The 23,655-nt window shown below is 39.0% G+C and overlaps 1 protein-coding gene across 4 annotated transcripts in view; it reads right to left on the bottom strand.

Annotated features, from left to right (window-relative positions):
- Positions 1-23,655, bottom strand: part of ADGB (androglobin) — a 186,796-nt gene that overhangs the window by 51,147 nt on the left and 111,994 nt on the right. For all 4 annotated transcript variants that reach the window (XM_012183068.4, XM_060419797.1, XM_060419796.1 and 1 more), the window contains 7 exons: positions 20,454-20,589; positions 19,689-19,826; positions 17,775-17,868; positions 12,436-12,570; positions 11,543-11,696; positions 8,062-8,249; positions 879-1,063 (listed from right to left, as the gene is read on the bottom strand). In XM_012183068.4, coding sequence (XP_012038458.1) covers positions 879-1,063; positions 8,062-8,249; positions 11,543-11,696; positions 12,436-12,570; positions 17,775-17,868; positions 19,689-19,826; positions 20,454-20,589 — 1,030 coding nt within the window. The remainder of the gene's footprint in view (positions 1-878; positions 1,064-8,061; positions 8,250-11,542; positions 11,697-12,435; positions 12,571-17,774; positions 17,869-19,688; positions 19,827-20,453; positions 20,590-23,655) is intronic.

Here is a 23,655-nt window from a genome sequence, read left to right as displayed (position 1 = left end):
TATTTTCTGGGTTGTATGATTACAAAGGATTTCTTGCTGCCTTGTTTATAATTTTCTATTTTTCAGCTTTCTACATTGGGCAGGTGTTACTTTTATAGTCATAATCAAGTTATTAAAATAAATGAATATATCTTACAGTATCACTGTTATCCCTTATTTCAGAAATAATTTTATTAGGTAAAAGCTCTTGTGAATATTACATTGCAGGTAATAATTTCAACATTTTTATTAATTTTAATAAGTAGAATATTTTCTAAAAATAATGCATTTGGAATAAAAGTAAAAAAAAAAAAAAAGAGACACAGATGTAAAGAACAGTCTTTTGGACTCTGGGAAAAGGCGAGGGTGAGATGATTTGAGAGGGTAGCTTTGAAACGTGTATATTATCATATGTGAAGCAGATCGCCAGTTCAGGTTCGATGCATAAGGCAGGGCACTCAGGGCTGGTGTGGGGGGATGACCCTAGGGGATGGGATGGGGAGGAAGGTGGGGAGAGGGTTCTGGATGGGGAACACATGTGCACCCGTGGCTGATTCATGTCAATGTTTAGCAAAAACCACTACAATATTGTAAAGTAATTAGCCTCCAATTAAAATAAATTAATTAATTAAAAATTATTTCAAAATAATAAAAATCTATTTCTTATTTGAAAATTTGATCGGGCTCAAGTAATAAAGTCTTTAAAGTGCAATTATAACAAATCTATTGCTCTTCAGGGATTAATGTCATGCACAAATGCAGTAGTTTTCTAAAAATACTATGGTATCAAATTTTACTGATTTTACTTGCTATTTTATCTTAAAATATTTTTTAACCATCAGTTACATAAATATCTGTTTATGAATCTATATATGACCAATTTTAAAAGCCAAACTTACACTGGGAGCTTAAGACTTTTTCATTCCCCAAGAAGTTAATTGCTGGTATGATAGCTTGACCCTTCCCAGTGGAGCTCACGATAACTTCTTCATTTTCTAAGATCTGTAGCTTGATGAATACATCTGGTTTGGATGTGCGTACGTGTATTGTAACAGGATGTGGCAATGCAACTTTAACTGAATACCTGTAAAGAAAAACATTCATCTTTATCAACAGTCTTTTCTTCAAATCACTAAGGAAATTGTATTATTTACTGATATGATAATCTACAAGTAAACCTACTTTATACAGTCAGTTAAAATCCTGGAAATATTAGTGCTGTTATAGACTTTGGCAAAAGATCCCAGTATGCTCGAGTAAAATGAAATTACGTATGAGGTGTTTATTACTATCACATCCCAAGCAGAGATATATAACATTTTATTTAGATATGACAATTGCACTCATCTCACACACTAGTAAAGTAATGCTCAAAATTCTCCAAGCCAGGCTTCAGCAATACGTGAACCGTGAACTTCCAGATGTTCAAGCTGGTTTTAGAAAAGGCAGAGGAACCAAAGATCAAATTGCCAACATCTGCTGGATCATCAAAAAAGCAAGAGAGTTCCAGAAAAACATCTATTTCTGCTTTATTGACTATGCCAAAGCCTTTGACTGTGTGGATCACAATCAACTGTGGAAAATTCTGAAAGAGATGGGAATACAGACCACCTGACCTGCCTCTTGAGAAACCTATATGCAGGTCAGGAAGCACAGTTAGAACTGGACATGGAACAACAGACTGTTCCAAATAGGAAAAAGAGTACGTCAAGGCTGTATATTGTCAATCTGCTTATTTAACGTATATGCAGAGTACATCATGAGAAATGCTGGGCTGGGAGAAGCACAAGCTGGAATCAAGATTGCCGGGAGAAATATCAATAACCTCAGATATGCAGATGACACCACCCTTATGGCAGAAAGTGAAGAGGAACTAAAAAGCCTCTTGATGAAAGTGAAAGTGGAGAGTGAAAGTGGAGAGTGAAAGTGAAAAAGCTCAACATTCAGAAAATGAAGATCATGGCATCGGGTCCCATCACTTCATGGGAAATAGATGGGGAAACAGTGGAAACAGTGTCAGACTTTATTTTTGGGGGCTCCAAAATCACTGCAAATGGTGACTGCAGCCATGAAATTAAAAGACGCTTAATCCTTGGAAGAAAAGTTATGATCAACCTAGATAGCATATTGAAAAGCAGAGACATTACTTTGCCAACAAAGGTCCATCTAGTCAAGGCTATGGTTTTTCCAGTGGTCATGTATGGTTGTGAGAGTTGGACTGTGAAGAAGGCTGGGCACTGAAGAATTGATGCTTTTGAACTGTGGTGTTGGAGAAGACTCTTGAGAGCCCCTTGGACTGCAAGGGCATCCAACCAGTCCATTCTGAAGGAGATCAGCCATGGGATTTCTTTGGAGGGAATGATGCTGAAGCTGAAACTCCAGTACTTTGGACACCTCATGTGAAGAGTTGAGTCACTGGAAAAGACTCTGATGCTGATAAGGATTGGGGGCAGGAGGAGAAGGGGACGACAGAAGATGAGATGGCTGGATGGCATCACTGACTTGATGGACGTGAGTCTGAGTGAACTCCGGGAGTTGGTGATGGACAGGGAGGCCTGGCGTGCTGCGATACATGGGGTTGCAGAGTTGGACATGAATGAGTGACTGAAGTGAACTGAACTGATGCACTCGCTGATAAAATTTGATAGATTGCAAACTACTGCCACATCGCACCTTTCCATCACTCCCTCCTCTCCAGTGGAACAAAGAGCACAACTGGCGATAGCTTTCAAAACTTCACTGTCAAGTGTTTTCTTCGAGCCACAAAAATAGAAATCAGAACTATTACTTATCACCTGTGCTCTCCCCCTTTAACCATGCTGGTTGGGAACCTCTTGGAGAAAGAATGAAAATTCCTGACTCTGTCCCTTAATGCAGTCTAAGATCGCTCGACCTTTTGTTGGAGTTCTTTCCTACTTTAGGTGAATCCTTGCAAATGCTCAGGATTCTATAAACTTTCAGCTTCTCTACAAATTTGCCTTTCTCTCTTCTCTCTTCTGTATCTTGTTTCCTCACTTTACTACTTCTTGATTTTGGCTTTTGTACCCATGGAGGTCTCACCTGTTTAAAAACAGATCAAAACAAGACAAAAACCAAACTGAAAAATGTCTTCAATCAACCCTGCTGGTCAGCCTCAGCTCTATTTGACTCCCCAGCTTATAGTCTAAGAAGAGTCGCCAACTTCTACTGTCTCAGCTCATCACCTTCTACTCACTCACAACACTTCACTCTGCCCCCAACAAGGCGCTAAACTTGCTCTTGCTATGGTTTCAAGCAGCTTGTCACTACCCTACAGAAATCTCAGTTCTCATCCTCCTTGATCTCTCAGGGGAATTTGACAGGGTTGAATCAACCCTCATTTCTTCTTTCTTCAAAAACCTTTCCCCATGGGCATAACAGTTTTTGTAACTCCTAATTCAGGGGTGTTTTTTTTTAGACTTCTGTCACATCGACATTCTCATAAATACGACATTCTCATAAATACGCGGACAACTGGCCAGAGTGCCCTGACCGGTAAGGAACAAGAGACTTTATTGACCTTTCTCCCCTTCCCTCTCTCTTTCCTCTCCTTAACTCTTCCTATCCTTCCCTGTTTTTCTAGTCCCCCAGTCCTGGACGCAGGAATCTGGTCAAAGGGCCCTCAGCCTGAGCTGAGGATTAGAGACTGATCACCTCCTCTTGGCAGAGAACTCGAATTCTGGTTCTGGTCTGGTCTGATTTCTGGTAGGGCCGAGTTCCAGTCCTCCCTTCTCTGGAGGCCCAGGGAAAAGTCCCATAACGCCTGGGCATCTGTAGGTGGCAGGAGATGTCTGTAAGGCCACCCCTTCCCCCCCCCCCCCCCCGCCCCTTCTTCTTTCAACCTGGCTGCCTTTCCTCCCTTGAAATTCCCTGGTGGTGCAGAAGTTAAAGCGTCTGTCTGCAATGTGGGAGACCTGGGTTTGATCCCTGGGTTGGGAAGATTCTCTGGAAAAGGAAATGGCAACCCACTCCAGTATTCTTGCCTGGAGAATCCCATGAATGGAGGAGCTTGGTGGGCTACAGTCCATGGGTCGCAAAGAGTCGGACATGACTGAGTGACTTCACTTTCACTTTCACATTTGATATATTCTGTCCAGTATCTGACTCTTTTTGTACAAACTTCCCCAGCCACTTTAATGGGCAGAAATAGAATGATCATTTCCAAATCCATGTTTCCAACCCAGCAACCCTATGCAATATCTCTCATACATTTCACTGGCCTACCAAGTGTAACATGTAAAAATGAATTAATTGTCTTTCTCTTGCCCAATCAGCAAATAGAGTCCTCTTCCTGAAACCTCTATTTAAATAAACAACACTTACTCTCCAACAGTTTCCCAAGTCAAACCATAATCAACCAAGATTGTCCATTTCACTTCCTTGTCCTTTATTTTCCCTCTATATTCACTGTCACTGTTTGTTATAGGTTAAATTGTTTCCTCTCAAAAACCTGCTGGAGTCCTAAACCCTAGCACCTCACCATGCCACCATTCTTGGAGATGTTATCTCCCAGAAATCATCAAGTTAAAATGAGGACCTTATGAAAACGAGAAATCTGGAAAGAGAGAGACACAGGGAGAATGATGCATGAACAGGAATACAAAGACCAGGGTTATAAATCAACAAGCCAAAGAATGTCAGTGACCAGCAACCTCTAGAAGATGGAGAGAGCATGGGATATTTCCTCCCTCCCAGCCATCAGCAGGAATCAATTCAGCTGACGCTTCGATCTCCCAAATTTCAGTGAAAGGGAATCACGTATTTAATCATGTGTGTTAGGTAACTATTCCAGTAGTAAAGCATGGGTGTGTAATGAATAGGGGCTTCCCTGGTGGCTCAGATGGTAGAGAATCTGCTTGCAATGTGGGAGACCCAGCTTTAACCCTGGGTCAGGAATATCTCCTAGAGAAGGGCATGGCTATGAACCCCAGTATTCTTGCCTGGAGAATTCCATGGACAGAGGAGCCTGGAGGGCTACAGTCCATGATGGTCGCAAAGAGCTGGACACAACTGAGTGACTAACACTCATGTAATGAATACGGTGGTAGAGAAAGAGAGGGAGAAATAGAAAATATAAAGAAAAAGTGAATGTAATGGAGACATGTATTCCAGAAACACAGTGTTTCTGTAGATAAAATATAATGAGACTGTGAAGTAGTGGAGGACACTGAGAATAAAGAGGAGGGCACAAAGATGAGAAGTGTGTGGGAATTAAAACCAAAAGCTCTGATAAATGAAAGGGAGCAGAGTCATGATGAGGACTACTTATCTATGTATTCTCAGGGAGATATGAGAATGTATAGATAAGTATGAAAAGAAGGATGAGTTGGCAGATAAGGAGAAATCTACACAAGAGAAAGTGAAAGAGGAGAGTAAAAAGTTGGCTTAAAACTAAACATTCAGAAAACTAAGATCATGGTATCCGGTACCATAACTTCATGGCAAATAGATGGAGAAACAGTAGAAAGAGTGGCTGACTTTATTTGGCTGGGGGTGGGGGTGGGGGCTTGAAAATCACTGCAGATGGTGATTGCAGCCATGACATTAAAAGACGCTTATTCCTTGGAAGGAAAGTTATGACCAAGCTAGATAGCATTTTCAAAAGCAGAGTCATTACTTTGTCAACAAAGGTCTGTCTAGTCAAGGCTATGGTATTTCCAGTGGTCATGTTTGGATGTGAGAGTTGGACTACAAAGAAAGCTGAGCGCTGAAGAATTGATGCTTTTGAACTGTGGTATTGAAGAAGACTCTTGAGAGTACCTTGGACTGCAAGGAGATTCAACCAGTCCATCCTAAAGGAGATTAGTCCTGGGTATTCATTGGACGGACTGATGCTGAAGCTAAAACTCCAATACTTTGGCCACCTGATGCGAAGAGCTGACTCATTGGAAAAGACTCTGATGCTGGGAAAGATCAAGGTCAGGAGGAGAAGGGGATGACAGAGGATGAGATGGGTGGATGGCATCACTGACTTAATGGACATGGGTTTGGGTGGACTTTTGGATTTGGTGATGGACAGGGAGGCCTGGCGTGCTGTGGTTCATGGGGTCACAAAGAGTCGGACATGACTGAGCAACTGAACTGAACTAAACACAAGAGAAGCACCAGAGATGAGATAGAACAAGGAGAGAGCAAAAAGAAGGAAGAGTGTTATGAAGGATGTTTAATGAAAGTCAAATAGGATAACTAAGAGCCTCTCGAGGAAGGTGAAAGAGGAGAGTGAAAAAGTTGACTTAAAACTCAACATTCAGAAAACTAAGATCAGGCATCCAGTCCCAACACTTTATGGCAAATAGATAGGCAACAATGGAAACAGTTCAGTTCAGTCTCTCAGTTGTGTCTGACTCTTTGCAACCCCATGAATCACAGCACGCCAGGCCTCCCTGTCCATCACCAATTCCCAGAGTTCACTCAGACTCACGTCCATCGAATCAGTGATGCCACCCAGCCATCTATTCCTCGGTCGTCCTCTTCTCCTCCTGCCCCCAATCCCTCCCAGCATCAGAGTCTTTTCCAGTGAGTCAACTCTTCACATGAGGTGGCCAAGGTACTGGAGTTTCAGCTTCAGCATCATTCCTTCCAAAGAAATCCCAGGCCTGATCTCCTTCAGAATGGACTGGTTGGATCTCCTTGCAGTCCAAGGGACTCTCAAGAGTCTTCTCCAATACCACACTTCAAAAGCATCAATTCTTTGGTGCTCAGCCTTCTTCACAGTCCAACTCTCACATACATACATGACTACTGGAAAAACCATTGCCTTGACTAGGCGGACCTTAGTCGGCATAGTAATGTCTTTGCTTTTGAATATGCTATCTAGGTTGGTCATAACTTTTCTTCCAAGGAGTAAGCGTCTTTTAATTTCATGGCTGCAGTCACCATCTGCAGTGATTTTGGAGTCCCCCTAAAATAAAGTCTGTCACTGTTTCCACTGTTTCCCCATCTGTTTCCCATGGAGTGATGGGACTGGATGCCATGATCTTCGTTTTCTGAATGTTGAGGTTTAAGCCAACTTTGTCACTCTCCTCTTTCACTTTCATCAAGAGGCTTTTTAGTTCCTCTTCACTTTCTGCCATAAGGGTGGTGTCATCTGCATATCTGAGGTTATTGATATTTCTCCCGGCAATCTTGATTCCAGCTTGTGTTTCTTCCAATCCAGCGTTTCTCATGATGTACTCTGCATATAAGTTAACAGTGAGACTTTATTTTCTTGAACTCCAAAATCACTGCAGGTGGTGACTGCAGCCATGAAGTTAAAAGATGCTTGCTCCTTGAAAGAAAAGCTATGACAAACCTAGACAGCATATTAAAAAGCACAGACATTACTTTGCCATATAGGTGTGTATAGTCAAAGCTATGGTTTTTCCAGTAGTCATGTATGGATGTGAAAGTTGGACCATGAAGAAGGTTGAGCACTGAAAAATTGATGCTTTTGATGTGGTGTTGGAGAAGACTCTTGAGAATCCCTTGAACTGCAAGGAGATCAAACAAGTTAATCTTAAAGGAAATCAATCCTAAATATTCATCATAAGGACTGATTCCAAAGCTGATACACCTAAAGCTTTGGCCACCTGATACAAAGAGCTGACTCATTAGAAAAGACCCTGATGCTGGGAAAGATTGGAGGTATGAAGGAGAAGGGGATGACAGAGGAAGAGATGGTTGTATGGCATCACTACATGGATGATGATGGACATGAGCTCAAACTCAGTGGACATGAGTTTGAGCAAGGTCTGGGAGTTGGTAATGAACAGGGAAACTTGGCATGCTGCAGTCCACGGGGTCGCAAAGAGTCAGACACGGCTGAGTGACCAAACAACAACAAAAATAGGATGAGAACTAAGAAACCACACATGCAACATAGGCTGGATCTTACATAACATTTATACAATCATATTGCTCTCTGTTTTCAAAAGTATAAAACTGAAGTTCAAAATTATGATTTTACCAAAAGATTTATTATTTTTGATAGTATCAATATTTACATAAAATATTTAAATTTAAAGTCAACTATTTAATACACTATATTGATACTTTACAGGAATGCATTTCCTTTCTATTACATACCTGAATATAATTTTCTTATCATTGGGTATGTAATAATCTCTGATTTCCTTTATGGCAAAGGTATTACATGGAGGGTCTCGAGACAGGCACGGGAGTGGATGATAAGAGCCAATGAGGCGCAGTTTCCATCGTGAGGATGACACATACATGTCACCAGTATATGCTTCAGCCACGAATGTATAGCCTTTCTACAACAAAGAAGAATTACACTGAAGTAAGTAATATTGTTACTAGTTTTCAAAGATACAATGTATGCTTTCACTAGGGTTGGTAGTATAGTGGTGAGCATAGCTTCCCTCCAATATATGGGTGGTGCTAAGTCGCTTCAGTTGTGTCTGACTTTGTGCGATCCTACGGACTGTAGCCCCCCAGGCTCCTCTGTCCATGGGATTCTCCAGGCAAGAATACTGGAGTGGATTGTCATACCGTCCTCCAGGGGATCTTTCTGACCCAGGGATTGAACCCATGTCTCTTATATCTCCTGCACTGGCAGGCAGATTCTTTACTATTAGTGCCACCTGGGAGGCCCCTTCCTATATATGGCTTCACAGTACTAAAATGCTTTATCTTAATATACATAAAAATCTTCAAATTTCTTAACAAGTGACAAATCACTTAGTATTATGTTTTGAAATCCCTCTTAAAAACTTCCATCTTACATGTTTTTGGAGAAAATGGAACAGTCTAATATTTCTGTTTGTATGTTTCCCTAGCCATTAAAAAATGCTTAACTGTGGTAGATGATTACTACATTTCCTTCTAATTCTTCTAATTCTACCTAAGGCAAGTTATTATTATTATTATTTTATCATTGCCTCCTGGATTAGCCCAATAGCTTCCTACTTGATTTTCTTGTCTTTTCAGAATCACCTTTCTAAATATGAGATGAAGAAAGCAAAAGAGTTTATGGAAATATTGTTCCCTTGGTATGATGAGTGGCAAGTAAAGCTACTGAATTAGCAGAGGTCTGGTTCCATGGAGCCCAGTTGTGAGCCTGGAGATGAGCTCTTTAAGTTGGAGAAAAGAAGCAATTAAGGAACCTGGGAAAGTGACAACACACAGAAGTTCAAAGCGATTCTGAGTTTATAATTCCAGACATTTCTAACAAGGCAGGAAAATACAGGTTTTGTATGCTAGTTGCTCTCTGATGCAGAGAAAACTCTCTGATGTTTACGGTGGTTTAGTTGCTAAGTTGTATCTGACTCTTTGCAACCCCATGGACTGTAGCCCACCAGATTCCTCTGTCCATGGGATTCTCCAGGCAAGAATACTGGAGTGGATTGTCATTTCCTTCTCCAGGGGATCTTCCGGACGCAGGAATCAAACCTGGGTCTCCTGCATTGCAGGCAGATTCTTTACCAACTGAGTTTGAGGGAAGCTGATGTGTTTAGATTTCCAGAAACAAAAATTAGATGTACACAAGAGAGAATGAATTCATAACACTCCAATAAATGTCTCCAAATAGTAACTAAAATCCCAATACCTGTAATGAGCTCAGAATTGCAACACCTATAAAGACTTTCGATATTATGTTTGGGGCAAGTAGAAAAGGGAGATAAATTATGTATGCTAAAATATTTTTACCTGCAAAGATTTACTGTTGCTTTTATTATTTGAGCTTATGGGACTAATGTATTAAAGAAGTCAAACAAAATTACATGACTCATTTCATGTTTGTCTAGACTCAGAGAACAATTTTGAGAGAGAATAAAAGATTTATAAAATAGTAGGATAGATATATTGATAAGTGATAATCTAAAGCTAAACTAGTGATAGGATTTGAAGAGAGAATTTGGCAGTTTTAAAGGATCTCAAGACTCTGGAATAAAAGTGTAACATAACAGAGTACCAAATACTGAGAAACCACGCAGATTAAATACTTCACATCACAGGTTATGGTCTTTGAAAAATTATGAAAAAAATGTCAAATTATTCTGAAGGATTGACTGTGTACCAGATTTTTTTTTTAATTTAGACCCTAGTTCTATGGATATACATTAGAAAAGGTTGACCTAAAATGGTCTACATATATGTCAAATGCCTTTGCAGTGCCAAAATGCTATTGCAATCATAGACTAAAAACAATGGGGCAATCATTATCCTTTAGGTGGGTTGGAAGTCTTTTTCAAGGCTGTTCTGTTCAAGGAAGTTCTGGGAACTACATTGTAGAAAAGCTGAGTAACTTGGAGAAATATTTGAAGACCAAGAATTGTGATGAAAGGAAAACCATGCCACAAAAAGGATGACAGAAGCTATTTTGCTATTCATACAGCTCTATATTTTCCTCCACATTCTCTCTATTTTGTTCTAAAACAAACACAAGATGAAAGGGTAGAAGACAGGAAATATTTGAGAGAGGGAATGGCTATGTTTGTTGCAAATTTTGGAGAAGGCAATGGCACCCCACTCCAGTACTCTTGCCTGGAAAATCCCATGGACGGAGGAGCCTGGTGGACTGCAGTCCATGGGGTCGCGAAGAGTCAGACACAACTGAGCCACTTCACTCTCACTTTTCACTTTCATGCATTGGAGAAGGAAATGGCAACCCACTCCAGTGTTCTTGCCTGGAGAATCCCAGGGACGGGGGAGCCTGGTTGGGCTGCCATCTATGGGGTCTCACAGAGTCGGACACGACTGAAGCAACTTAGCAGCAGCAGCAGCAGCAGTGTGTTCTCCTGAATAGTGACTCAACGGCATTGTTTAAACCTACCCCCAAAGTTTGTTTACTCAAGGAAGGGAGGTTTACAGTGGAGCTACTAAGCAAAGCTAAACCAAACCCAAAGTATGCTACATGTGAATAAGAATCAGAGTCTTGTGCAGTTCTAACTAAATACCCAACTAAAGATCTCTACCAAAAGTAAGTATCAATGACTAACATGATCAGTATTAGTATACTTATCTGGTGAAGTAAAGAGCTCATCTCTAGAATTTAATGACATCTGTGAACTGAGTAGAATCTCCCTTTGAATGAAATCACCTTTCTCTTATGGATCTTTGAGACCTTTGATTTCCAATTACACATGTAAGAAATTTTTACATTCAAAGGAAAATCTAGGCCAAATTTGGTGAGTGGCTGTGTAAACACAATCTTCAAACATATTTAGGAATCAAACAAAAAACCCAGTGGGAAACTGAGGCAACCTGATGATGATTTGGTTTAGAGATAAGACTAACTGTACTCTTTACCTCCATTTTCATTTTAAGGGTTTGTATGATTTTATAATTTTAATAATGGAGATTTATAGCATTTTCCTTTCGTCATATTTTCTTTGGAGAAAAGATAAGAAGGGGACTAAACGGTGAATGTTCTGGCACTCACATTAAGTACCTATTGCTGTCAAATACACGAGACTTCTCTGCAGAAAGACCAGGGCCTAATTATGGACTGAAAACACATCTGTTCTACCTTCTGCTGGAAACCCTCAGGGTGCTGGCTTCTCACTGTTATTCTTTCAAATGAGGAGAATCATTTTAAACCTACCTTATTTTTGGTATAAAGATAAGGCACCACTTTTTGGAACACTTTTGGCACTTGTTCCATTGTGTCATTGTTAACGATGTGGAGCATACAGACTGGAAGTGTAGTATATACTTTGGGAACCAAAATCATATCTTGAGGAACCAAAAATGTTTCTCTGTAATTACAAAAGAGTGAAGTTTCCCTTGGGATGAACATCATAAAGAAAGTTTGAAATTAGGTTTGAAGCCAAGAAATAAGAAACAATAAGTTTAAAGTTGCAAATAACTTAAAGGTACACATATTGTTTTCCTTTAAAATTCTAATTAATACATTATTTTTTCATGCAAATGCTAACCTTTTAAGAAATCCTATTTATAAATAATTTGTGATTCTAACATGCTATTGCTTGGAAATTAAATGATTCATTTCTATATTGAAAGCATATCAGTTTAATTATGTGTGCATGCATAGTCGCTCAGTCGTGTCCAACTCTTGAGACCTCATGGACTGTAGCAAACCAGGCTCCTCTATTCATGGGATTTTTCAGGCAAGACTACTGGAGTGGGTTACCTTTCCTCCTCCAGGGGATCTTCCCAACCCAGGGATTGAACCTGCATTTCCCATATCTCCTGCATTGCAGCTGTATTCTTTACCTGCTGAACCATCGGAGAAGCCACATTCATCAAAAGATCTAATAGCTAACTTCATATTCTTCATATTTTGTTTAATGAAACATGGATAAAGTTTCTATAATAACTCATTTATGCACATCACATATGGAACGAATTTTAACTAAGTTCCAAAAGCAAGTTAAACGTTCATGCTATTACTACTATCACAAATAAAACTCTCTTTATATGAATATTTTATACCACTTAGGGATGATATTATTTGCCAATATATGATCGCCTCACCTGAAAACTATAAACCAAGTATTTGGTGGCTGGTCTGTGTAAGTCACAGTATAGTCAGCAAAAGCAATCTTAGTTTCTTCATCTTGATAGCATGGATAAGATTCCATAGATTTGCACTTGCTTTTAAACATAAGCCTGGAAAGATAAAAATAATTTAAGTATCAATGGCAAAGCAATTTTTGAAATAAATTCTATTTATAAATCCCTCCTCCAAAACAAACCCAGCATAAAATATTGCAGTCCACTGTTGGATGGATTAAGTACTTCATCAAATGAAGGCTCGTTGTGTGTGGCTCAAAGGCAGAGGTGACCATTTCAGGTCAACCAGGATGTCTCTCAAAAGTGCCCAAAGTTATCTGAAGTTTTTAGTTGAAGGAGAACCTAATTCATGACTCTGGGAGTAATAAAAATTTACAGATGGGAAATCAGCACCTAAGATCAAGCTATAAGGGTGAGAAAATTAGAAGCAGGAAAACTAGCAATAAAACTGAATAGGAGCCACTGAAAGTCTGGGGATTCAATGTAGAGAATAAATATAGAATGTAGTTTACAGTGAGGAATTGATTTCCAAAAAAAAAAAGAAAAAAAGATTTTAAAATAAACCCTAAAAGCAAAGGCCATGAACAAGGGGAGAGTGCCAGAGTTTTCCTTGTACGTGATTTCTAGTGCAACTAGGTTTTTCCATGATTGCCCTGCTGGAAGGCTGTGGTATATTCCAGAACACAGTGGAAATGATCAGGGAGATCCTGGGTCCTGTAGCTCCCACCCAGCCAGGAGCCAGAACCAGCCTCAGTAGCACTAGGAGCCTCAGGAGTCAGTTCAGTTCAGTTCAGTTACTCAGTTGTGTCCGACTCTCTGCGACCCCATGAATCGCAGCACGCCAGGCCTCCCTGTCCATCACCATCTCCCAGAGTTCACTCAGACTCACATTCATTGAGTCAGTGATGCCATCCAGCCATCTCACCCTCGGTCGTCCCCTTCTCCTCCTGCCCCCAATCCCTCCCAGCATCAGAGTCTTTTCCAATGAGTCAACGCTTCGCATGAGGTGGCCAAAGTACTGGAGTTTCAGCTTTAGCATCATTCCTTCCAAAGAAATCCCAGGGCTGATCTCCTTCAGAATGGACTGGTTGGATCTCCTTGCAGTCCAAGGGACTCTCAAGAGTCTTCTCCAACACCACACTTCAAAAGCATCAATTCTTTGGTGCTCAGCCTTCTTCGCAGTCCAACTCTCACATCCATACATGACCACAGGAAAAAACCATAGCCTTGACTAGACAGACCTTAGTCGACAAAGTAATGTCTCTGCTTTTGAATATGCTATCTAGGTTGGTCATAACTTTTCTTCCAAGGAGTAAGCGTCTTTTAATTTCATGGCTGCAGTCACCATCTGCAGTGGTTTTGGAGCCCCCCCAAAATAAAGTCTGTCACTGTTTCCACTGTTTCCCCATCTATTTCCCATGGAGTGATGGGACCGGATGCCATGATCTTCATTTTCTGAATGTTGAGCTTTAAGACAACTTTTCACTGTCCTCTTTCACTTTCTTCAAGAGGCTTTTTAGCTCCTCTTCACTTTCTGCCATAAGGGTGGTGTCATCTGCATATCTGAGGTTATTGATATTTCTCCCAGCAATCTTGATTCCAGCTTGTGCTTCTTCCAGTCCAGCATTTCTCATGATGTACTCTGCATATAAGTTAAATAAGCAGAGTGACAATATACAGCCTTGACATACTCCTTTTCCTATTTGGAACCAGTCTATTGTTCCATGTCCAGTTCTAACTGTTGCTTCCTGACCTGCATACAGATTTCTCATGATGCAGGTCAGGTGGTCTGGTATTCCCATCTCTTTCAGAATTTTCCACAGTTTGATTGTGATCCACACAGTCAAAGGCTTTGGCATAGTCAATAAAGCAGAAATAGATGTTTTTCTGGAACTCTCTTGCTTTTTCCATGACCCAGCAGATGTTGGCAATTTGATCTCTGGTTCCTCTGCCTTTTCTAAAACCAGCTTGAACATCAGGGAGTTCACGGTTCATGTATTGCTGAAGCCTGGCTTGGAGAATTTTGAGCATTACTTTACTAGCATGCGAGATGAGTGCAATTATGCGGTAGTTTGAGCATTCTTTGGCATTGCCTTTCTTTGGGATTGGAATGAAAACTGACCTTTTCCAGTCCTGTGGCCACTGCTGAGTTTTCCAAACTTGCTGGCATATTGAGTGCAGTACTTTCACAGCATCATCTTTCAGGATTTGAAACAGCTCAACTGGAATTCCATCACCTCCACTAGCTTTGTTCGTAGTGATGCTTTCTAAGGCCCACTTGACTTCACATTCCAAGATGTCTGGCTCTAGATTAGTGATCACATCATCATGATTATCTGGGTCGTGAAGATCTTTTTTGTACAGTTCTTCCATGTATTCTTGCCATCTCTTCTTAATATCTTCTGCTTCTGTTAGGTCCATACCATTTCTGTCCTTTATTGAGCCCATCTTTGCATGAAATGTTCCCTTGGTATCTCTAATTTTCTTGAAGAGATCTCTAGTCTTTCCCATTCTGTTGTTTTCCTCTATTTCTTTGCATTGATTGCTGAAGAAGGCTTTCTTATCTCTCCTTGCTATTCTTTGGAACTCTGCATTCAGATGCTTATATCTTTCCTTTTCTCCTTTGCTTTTCGCCTCTCTTCTTTTCACAGCTATTTGTAAGGCCTCAGGAGTCTTTTGTATAATGTTGGGTATTAGCTGGGACAGAAGGTATAATGATCATAGACTGTTTTCTCTGTAGAGATCTAGACAGAGCTAGAGTTGCTCTTGGCTTCCACATGGTAGATGGCTTGACTGTACTGTCAGTGGGAAGCAAAGCCATAGAGATCCTCAGGGAGGACAGGATTCACCTGCTGTTTCTGATGGCTGGTCTTCGGTAGTGGAAGGAAAATGGTAGGTTTATATTTGCACACCCGTGTCTTAGTTGTGTCCACTCTTTGCGCCCCTTTGGACTGTAGTTTGCCAGGCTCCTCTGTCTATGGGGTTTTCCAGACAAGAATACTGGAGTGGGTTGCCATGCCCTCCTCCAGGGCATCTTCCTGACCAAGAGATTGAACCCGCATCCCCTGTGTCTCATGCATTGCTGGTGAATTCTTTATCCCCTGAGCCATCAGGGAAGTAGGATATTAAAAAGCTTTTAAAAATAATTATAAGAACAAAGACCAGGTTGGTTATATCTTCTGGTTCATGTGGCATTTTTTTGGTACTTTCTATATAAACAACCATATTGCCTGTAAATGGTGGTTTTATTTCTTCCCTTCAAATTCTACTGACACTTAAATTGCTTTATTACCTTTTTGCCCTTTTCAGAATTTCAGGATTACCTTGAATAGAAGTGTTTGGGCAGGCATCTTTATCTCATTCCCCAACTCAAGGAAAAGCTTTCAAACTTTCACCACTAATTATGTTTACAGTAATTTAAAAAATATACTAGGTTCCATAACACATAAAGGAAAATCTTCTCTAAACTTAGTTAGCTAAAAATTTTTAAATTTTGAATTTGTGTTGCTTTTTTTCAAATGTTTTTTTCTGAACTTATCTGAAGGACCAAATGATTTGTTCCTTTTCCCTGTTAATGTGCCTAATTAATGCATTTCCTAATGTTAAACCACCCTAGCATGTCTCAGAGTGGGAAACCCACTTAATTAAAAGATATTATCTTTTTATATCATTCCAATTTTGATCTGCTACATTTTTTCATCTAATTTCAAGAGGGTGACTGGTTTGCAATTTCAGTTTTTTGTTTTCTTTCTTTCTTTCTTTCTTTTTTTTACTATGTTTGCTGAGATTTTAAAATCAAGGTTTTGAGTTGGTAAATGTTTCCTCTTCTTTTCTGTTCTCTATAAGATGTGTAGTATTAATCTTATTTCTTAAATTCACTAGTTGATCCACTTAGCACATTGCTAGAGAATATATTATGCATCCTTGCCTTATTAGCATTTCATCTAGATTATTACTTTTACCATTTCTGCAGTAATGCCAGAACTTTAGATCTCTGCAGCTCCATTTACCCAATTTCTGCATTTTGCATTGCTAAGGTTAAGATTTTACTCCTACATGTAGCTATTAGTCTAATTGTCCTTTGGAAATAATATGTCTTATTTCTCTGGTAACGTTGAAGATTGTTCTTCTGGCCTTTGGTTTCTAGCAGTTTGACTATGATAAGTCTAGGTATGGTTTTCTTTGTGTCCTTCCTGCACAGACTCTGCATGCAGAACCTCTTGAAAATGCAAGTTGATGTATTTTATCAGTTTTAGAAGTGTATCAGCTATTATATTTTTATATTCTGGTACTATAATGATATAAATATTGGACTTTCTAAGCATGCCCCACATTTTTCTTAGTTCTTTCCTTATTTTCCACGATTTTTCTATTGACCTGTCTTTCAGTTCACTATTTCTTCCTCTATTCTGCCTGATATGCTGTTAAACCAAAACATTTTAAATTCAGTTGTTAGAAATTGTATTTATGTAATCTCCATTTAACTGTGCTTTATTAATCTAAACTTTTAATTTATTTTCTCTTTATTCTTTATTTTCTTGAGCATTTCCATAATAGTTACTGTTAGAGATTTGGTCTGCTAGCTCCTACATCAAAATGGTCTGTTTCTTTTATATAATTTGTTGTTGTTCAGTTGTTAAATTGTGTCTAACTCTTTACAGTCCCACGGACTGCAGTGTGCCAGGCTTCCCTGTCCTTCACTATCTCCCAGAGTTTGTTCAAACTCATGTTCGTTGAGTCAGTGATGCCATCCAACCATCGTATCCTCTGTTGCCCCCTTCTCCTCCTGCCCTCACTCTTTCATAGCATCAGATTCATTCCAAGAAGATTAATGGTTAAAATGCAGTTTTCCTAAGGCCCAATTTATCTCACACTTGTCCCTGTTTTTAGAGTGCTGTTCACCAGGGATTTCAAGTGATGGCTTGCACTGCTGAAGTCTGGTGTGCTACAGTCCATGGGATTGCCAAAGAGTACGACATAGATTAGCAATTGGACATTAAAAACAACAATAGTCTCCCCTGGCAGGTCCTAAACTTTTAACTTTTGTCTCCTGAGCACCAAAAGACTTCAAGAAACTCTGCTTTGCTTCTCAGAGTTTTCCTGCTTAGAACATTAGATAAGTGTAGTGAAGACAAATAAGAAGTAGTAAGTGGGGAAGTTCAGAAGCAATGGTATGTTTCTAGCTGTAGTGATTAGGGGAAAATCCTACAACCCTACAAATATGGTGGCATTTGAACTGGAACTTGGAGGATACCAAGATACTGCAAAAAAAAAAAAAAAAAATCATTACACTGCTTTACCTTAAGAGAGAAATGGCATACTGTTCCATATTCTGTTCCAACACAGCCCAAACTTTCTGAAGAGTATCTGCAACACTGGCATTTTCCTTTGTATCTAAAAATAACAATATAAAAACTGTAAGGTGCCTGAAAAATCATCTTGTTCTAAGCCCTCCTTTTATAGGTGAAGCACTTGAAACTCACAAGTAAGGTAATATCCAGAGTCAGAAGCTTTACTAGCAATAAAACCATGTTTAAAATACAAAGCTATGAACCTCTAGCTGAGAGTTCTGATCATCATTTTATGCTGTTTCCCTTCATCTCTAGTTAAAAAATCATAAAATGCTCTTTGATCTAATTGAATATACTCATCAAAGAGTTTACAACAAAAGACCACTTATCACAGCAAAAAAAGTCCTTATGAATGCTCTTGTATTAGAAACTATAATCCATCCATTTTTTTTCTAAAGAACAGTGGCTAATGGGATCTCACTGAAGCTTAACCTAAAACATAATCCACAAAAGGCTTAAGAGGAGATGATCTGACAAAAAAATGTGAATACATCATAAGCGTGTCAAATTTAACATGTCAGAAACTGACTTTTTTTTTCTAATTATCTTAATTTCTTCATAGAACTTCCTGGTATCTGAGATCGTTATCTTAATATATTTACTTTCCATTGCATGCCTGGGACCACTATAACACAAGATTCATCAGAGCAGAAACCTTGGAAGTTTTACTAATCTCTTTAAGGCCATAGCATAGAATAGTTCTGCATACACAAGAATTATTCAATAATTATATGTTGAGTGAGAACACAAATATTATTAAAAAGCTGCTCATTTTTGTCTTTATAAAGAGAAAAAATTATTATATGAATATACTTTTTACAGTATATATGGACAAACAACAGGGATATTTTTCTATCACAAATCTACGCAATGCAGCTTGTTTAACATTTATGGATCTATAGTTTTTACTGCTTTGATGAACATTTTGATATTTCTCATTGTTTCAGATACCTTTACAACAAAATGTTTCAAAATACTCAAAGAATTCTATAGGAGGCAAGGCTTTTCACATAAATATGTCAACAAAATTTACAGAATGAAAATAATTGAATATAATTTTTTTGCCTTTTGCAGTGTTTTATTTTGAGCTGATAAAACAGATATTTTCACAAACAGTTTCATATACAAAAACATATTTGATTTGATAAATATAATAATACATTTTGAATGTGTTTTATGCTAAGTGTATGATACCATGGACATATGTGGAAACGTCTTCATTTAGTTCATTCATGCATTCACTTTGAAAAATGGCCTAGAAATGTAAAATTATCAATGACTTAGCTGAAACTGACTGCTGTGCATTCGGCTAGGCACTGGGGATGAATGGGAAAAAGGCCAGTTTCCTGTTTTTGAAGAACTCACAAAAGATTGGGAAAACACAGCTGATCATTCATTCAGCCAGTATTTGCTGTGTGCTCAGTCTGTGTCAGACACAGACTAAAGCCACATTGCACTAAACTGCAGGAACAAGAGCTTGAGCATACCTACCTACACCCTGAACTCAATAAATTTCAATATTTATAGAATTAAAAACAATTAGCTGAGCCATAGAGTTGAATGAACCTAAAATACTTTTTGTTAGCATGTAAACAAATATTCATCTTTATTTATGCAGGGGCTTCCCTGGTGGCTCAGATGGTAAGGAATCCTCCTGCAATGCAGCAGATCTGGGTTCAGTGCATGGGTTGGGAAGATCCCCTGGAGAAGGGAATGACTACCCACTCCAGTATTAAGGCCTCCATGGACAGAGGAGCTGGGCAGCCTACAGTCCATGGGGTTGCAAAGAGTCAGACACGATTGAATGACTTTTACTTCACTTATTTATGCAAGTTCATTTTATAAATGATTGAAAGAGCATACCTGGTGTTCTCGCTTTCATAAGCAATCTGACATATGTTCCTCTCCACATGGCTTGAATTTTAATTGCCGCTGCTACTTCCTCTGGAGAATAGTCTTTATCGCTTGTTGGCACACTGTACTTAGCATCTACCCATTCCGCTAGAAAGAGAAAAACAAACTTTGGACTGAAAGGTAATCTAATCTCTACTTCAGTTTTCACTGCCTTTAGCTTTCGAGGCCATCTGATGCGTCTGCCACAATGATAGGTTTGTTCTTATATATTTAACGTTGAATTCTGCAGGTGGTTCCTTTTTAGAATGTAAACATTCTGGAGAAGGGAAATGCTAAATATTGACACTTTAGTGAAATACTGTTGAATTCCTCTGTGAAAATAGCAAGAAGGGTCTCTTTAAGTTGAAAAAAAAAAAGTTAAAATCGTGGGAATAGAGCATTGGAAAAGGAAGAAATGAGGGGTACTGAGATCAGAATATCTTCAGAATCCCTCAAGTCGTACTATATAGATAGGTGACGGTCTGCTTTTTAAGGTCAGGAACAAATAAAACTGGGATATTCTGGGCTTCCCTGGAAATACGTGGAACAGGGGACACATGTCAGATCTTTGGAAACTTTTGAGCTTTCTCAGGGCAAAACTTGAACCCTACAACTGTCAATACTGACATATTCTACCTAGGTCACAAAAATGTTGGGTGCATTTTCCTCAAATTATGTATCCTTTATAAAGCTAGGAATTTCTTGGTCACATAAACACCTAAAATTAATTAGTACCTAAAGAAGCTTCTTCCAAAGAAGAATCGAGTAAATCCAAGTCCAAAACCACAGCGCGGAATGCAAATTTGGTGTTGGGTGGAGGTTTTGTTATTTGAGCTTTTTTCATTAAACGCCATAAAGAAATATGAAAAACCTGAAAAAGATTAAATGTATTAGTATATTTTCTAAATCAAGAAAATACTCTTACGTAGTCAGAGAGGCTCTGAAAAACTTTCTGTTTCTCAGATATACACACCATCTAACAGAAGACTCTTTGAAGACTCCCTCATCTGTAAGAGACCAGATTTATTTAACATCTGACAAATTTTAACTTAATAAGATTTGGCTTCCCTAGTGGCTCAGAGGGTAAAGCGTCTGCCTGCAATGCAGGAGACCTGGGTTCGATCCCTGGGTCAGGAAGATGCCCTGGAGAAGGAAATGGCAACCCACTCCATTATTCTTGCCTGGAGAATCCCATGGACAGAGAAGCCTGGTGGGCTACAGTCCACGGGATTGCAAACAGTCAGACACAACTGAGCTTAGAATACCGCCAGGGCGACATTAGCATGACTGGACAACAAGAGACCAAATTTATTTAACATCTGATAAATTTTAACTTAATAAGATTTAATCAACACAATGTTTATAATATATATTTAACCAAAATTAATATTAAATTAATTGAGGTGATACAGCGTAAGATAAAAAATAATGTTCTTATGCCTAAGCAACTTAAATACCAGGTTTCTCTTATTCTGAGATGCCATTTATTGTAAGATACACTATTAATTCATGTGCTTCAAGAAAGAAAATATGCCATTCAAGATTTTTATCACTTTCTATCACCTGTGAGTATTTATTTCCTATTCAGAAACCTCTTTTAAATTTATTTAGGCATAACTTTTTCATCACATGTTACATTTAAACATATATGAAAAAATAAAATAAACTACATATATTGATACCGACCCCTGGTGGCTCAGACGGTAAAGCATCTGCCTGCCATGCGGGAGACCCGGGTTCGATCCCTGAGTTGGGAAGATCCGCTGGAGAAGGAAATGGCAACCCACTCCAGTAATCTTGCCTGGAAAATTCCATGGACTGAGGAGCCTGGTGGGCTACAGTCCATGGGGTCGCAAAGAGTCGGGCATGACTGAGCAACTTCACTTCACTTCATTGATCCAAGTATTCAAAAAATGTATTCATACTCAGACTCCTACTCTTGCAAATCACTTTTTGCAAGCACTTAACATGTGTGTTTTCTGTACAGTTATGTTCTTTGCGTTGTTGAAAGATGCACCAGGGTCTAAAGAGCATTCTTCTTTTGTCCCTGACTATTTTCTTAAGACACTGACTCTCATTCGGGAAGTGTTGATGCCAATTCATTCTTTATTTCACCAAAGAGGACTGATGGAAGGTTTCTAGACTACAACCAGAACACATATGCCTTCTTTCAAGTTCTTTTTTTCATGATTTTTATCCTGAACTGTTGACAGATTCCACATATCCAATCATACTATCGGTGATGATAACCATAGCACATTTCTGCTTGTTTACTTGTAGCTATTTACATGTTCACAGGGAGTAAAGCACTTGATGGATTAGGTAGGGCTGAAGTGAAATGAAGTGAAAGTTGCTCAGTTGTGTCTGACTCTTACTGTACAGTCCATGGAATTCTCCAGGCCAGAATACTGGAGTGGGTAGCCATTCCCTTCTCCAGAGGATTGTCCCAGCTCAGGGATCGAACCCAGGCTCCCACATTGCAGGCAGATCCTTTCCCAACTGAGCCATCAGGGAAGCCCTCAGTAGGGCCCGCTGGGCACTATTTGTAGTGACTTTCACCCAGTCATACTTCTCCCTCTCCATGAGCTCTTAGGAAGTCATTCTGGTCTCAGGAAAACCCCTTTCCCTTCATGCACATGGTCACCCCAAATGCCAGGTGAATTTAGGATTCACTATGTGTAATAAATGGTGCCATCAAATCCCTTTACTTAAGCACTATTTATCATTTATCTTGAGAGTATGTATGTAATGGACTCTATCTGATGAACTATACAAAAGAGAAATTTCCTTGGGTCCTTGCAATCTCTTTAGCAGATTGCCCTTGATGTGTATCACATTCTAGTTTAAGGTTTATGCAATGATTTTCTTTTTCTTCTCCCTTTGTGGAGTTTTTCTCGGTTTGAAGATTGTTCTTAATTATCTTTCCTCAACAACACCTTATGCTCAGTTAAAGTGGAATAACAGGGAAATTAAATTTCTAGTATAAATAATTTCTAATATAATTGTATCTTATAGATTGTACATACTGTTTTTCTTATATGAAATTAAAAATTGGCTGAGTGAAATGATTCTAGACAGAGACCATGCACCCTTCACAAAAGTTAACTCAAAATAAACAGTAAAATGTACAATGTAAAAGTATAACGTTTCTAGAAGATAAGTTAGGGGAATATCTAGATGACCTTGGGTAGGGCAGTGCCTTTATGTATTCATCACTAAAGCCATGACACACAAGAGAAAGAATTGATAAGCTGGACTTCACTAAAATGAAAACTTCTGCTCTGTAAAGAAAATGCCAAGAGAATGAGAAGGCTTTGACTTCTCTAATGACTTCATAGACTGGGAAAAAAATATTTGCAAAAAGAATACTTAAAACGCAATAATAAGAAAACAAACAACCTGATTAAAAATGGGCCAAAGACTTTAACAGACACCTCACCAAAATAGATATACAGATGGCAAATAAGCATATCAAAAGATGTTTCACATTGTATGTCATCAGGGATATGCAAATTAAAATGACTTACCACTGTGCTTTAGAAGAGCCCAAATCTGGAACACTGACAACATCAAATTCTCACTAGAATATGGAATATCAGAAACTCTCAATCATTTTGATGGGAATGAAAAATGGTACAACCACTCTTGAAGAGTCTGATGATTTTTATAAAGCTATAATACTCTTGTTATATGATCCAGCAATTACACTCCTTTGTATTTACCTGAGGGAATCGAAAACATACGTCCACCCAAAAACTTGTACATAGTTGTTTATAGCCACTTCATTCATAAATGCCAAAACTTGGAACCAACAAAGATGTTCTTCAGTAAGTGAATAAATTAACCGTGCTATATCCAGACAATGGAATATTGTTCAGAACTAAGAAGAAATGGGACTTCCCGGGTGGTGCTGGTGGTAAAAAAAAAAAACCCTCCT

Source organism: Ovis aries, chromosome 8, assembly GCF_016772045.2.
Source record: "Ovis aries strain OAR_USU_Benz2616 breed Rambouillet chromosome 8, ARS-UI_Ramb_v3.0, whole genome shotgun sequence".
NCBI lineage: Eukaryota > Metazoa > Chordata > Mammalia > Artiodactyla > Bovidae > Ovis > Ovis aries.
Note: the sequence above shows the minus strand (reverse complement) of the source record. Positions and strands in the feature narration are given on the sequence as shown.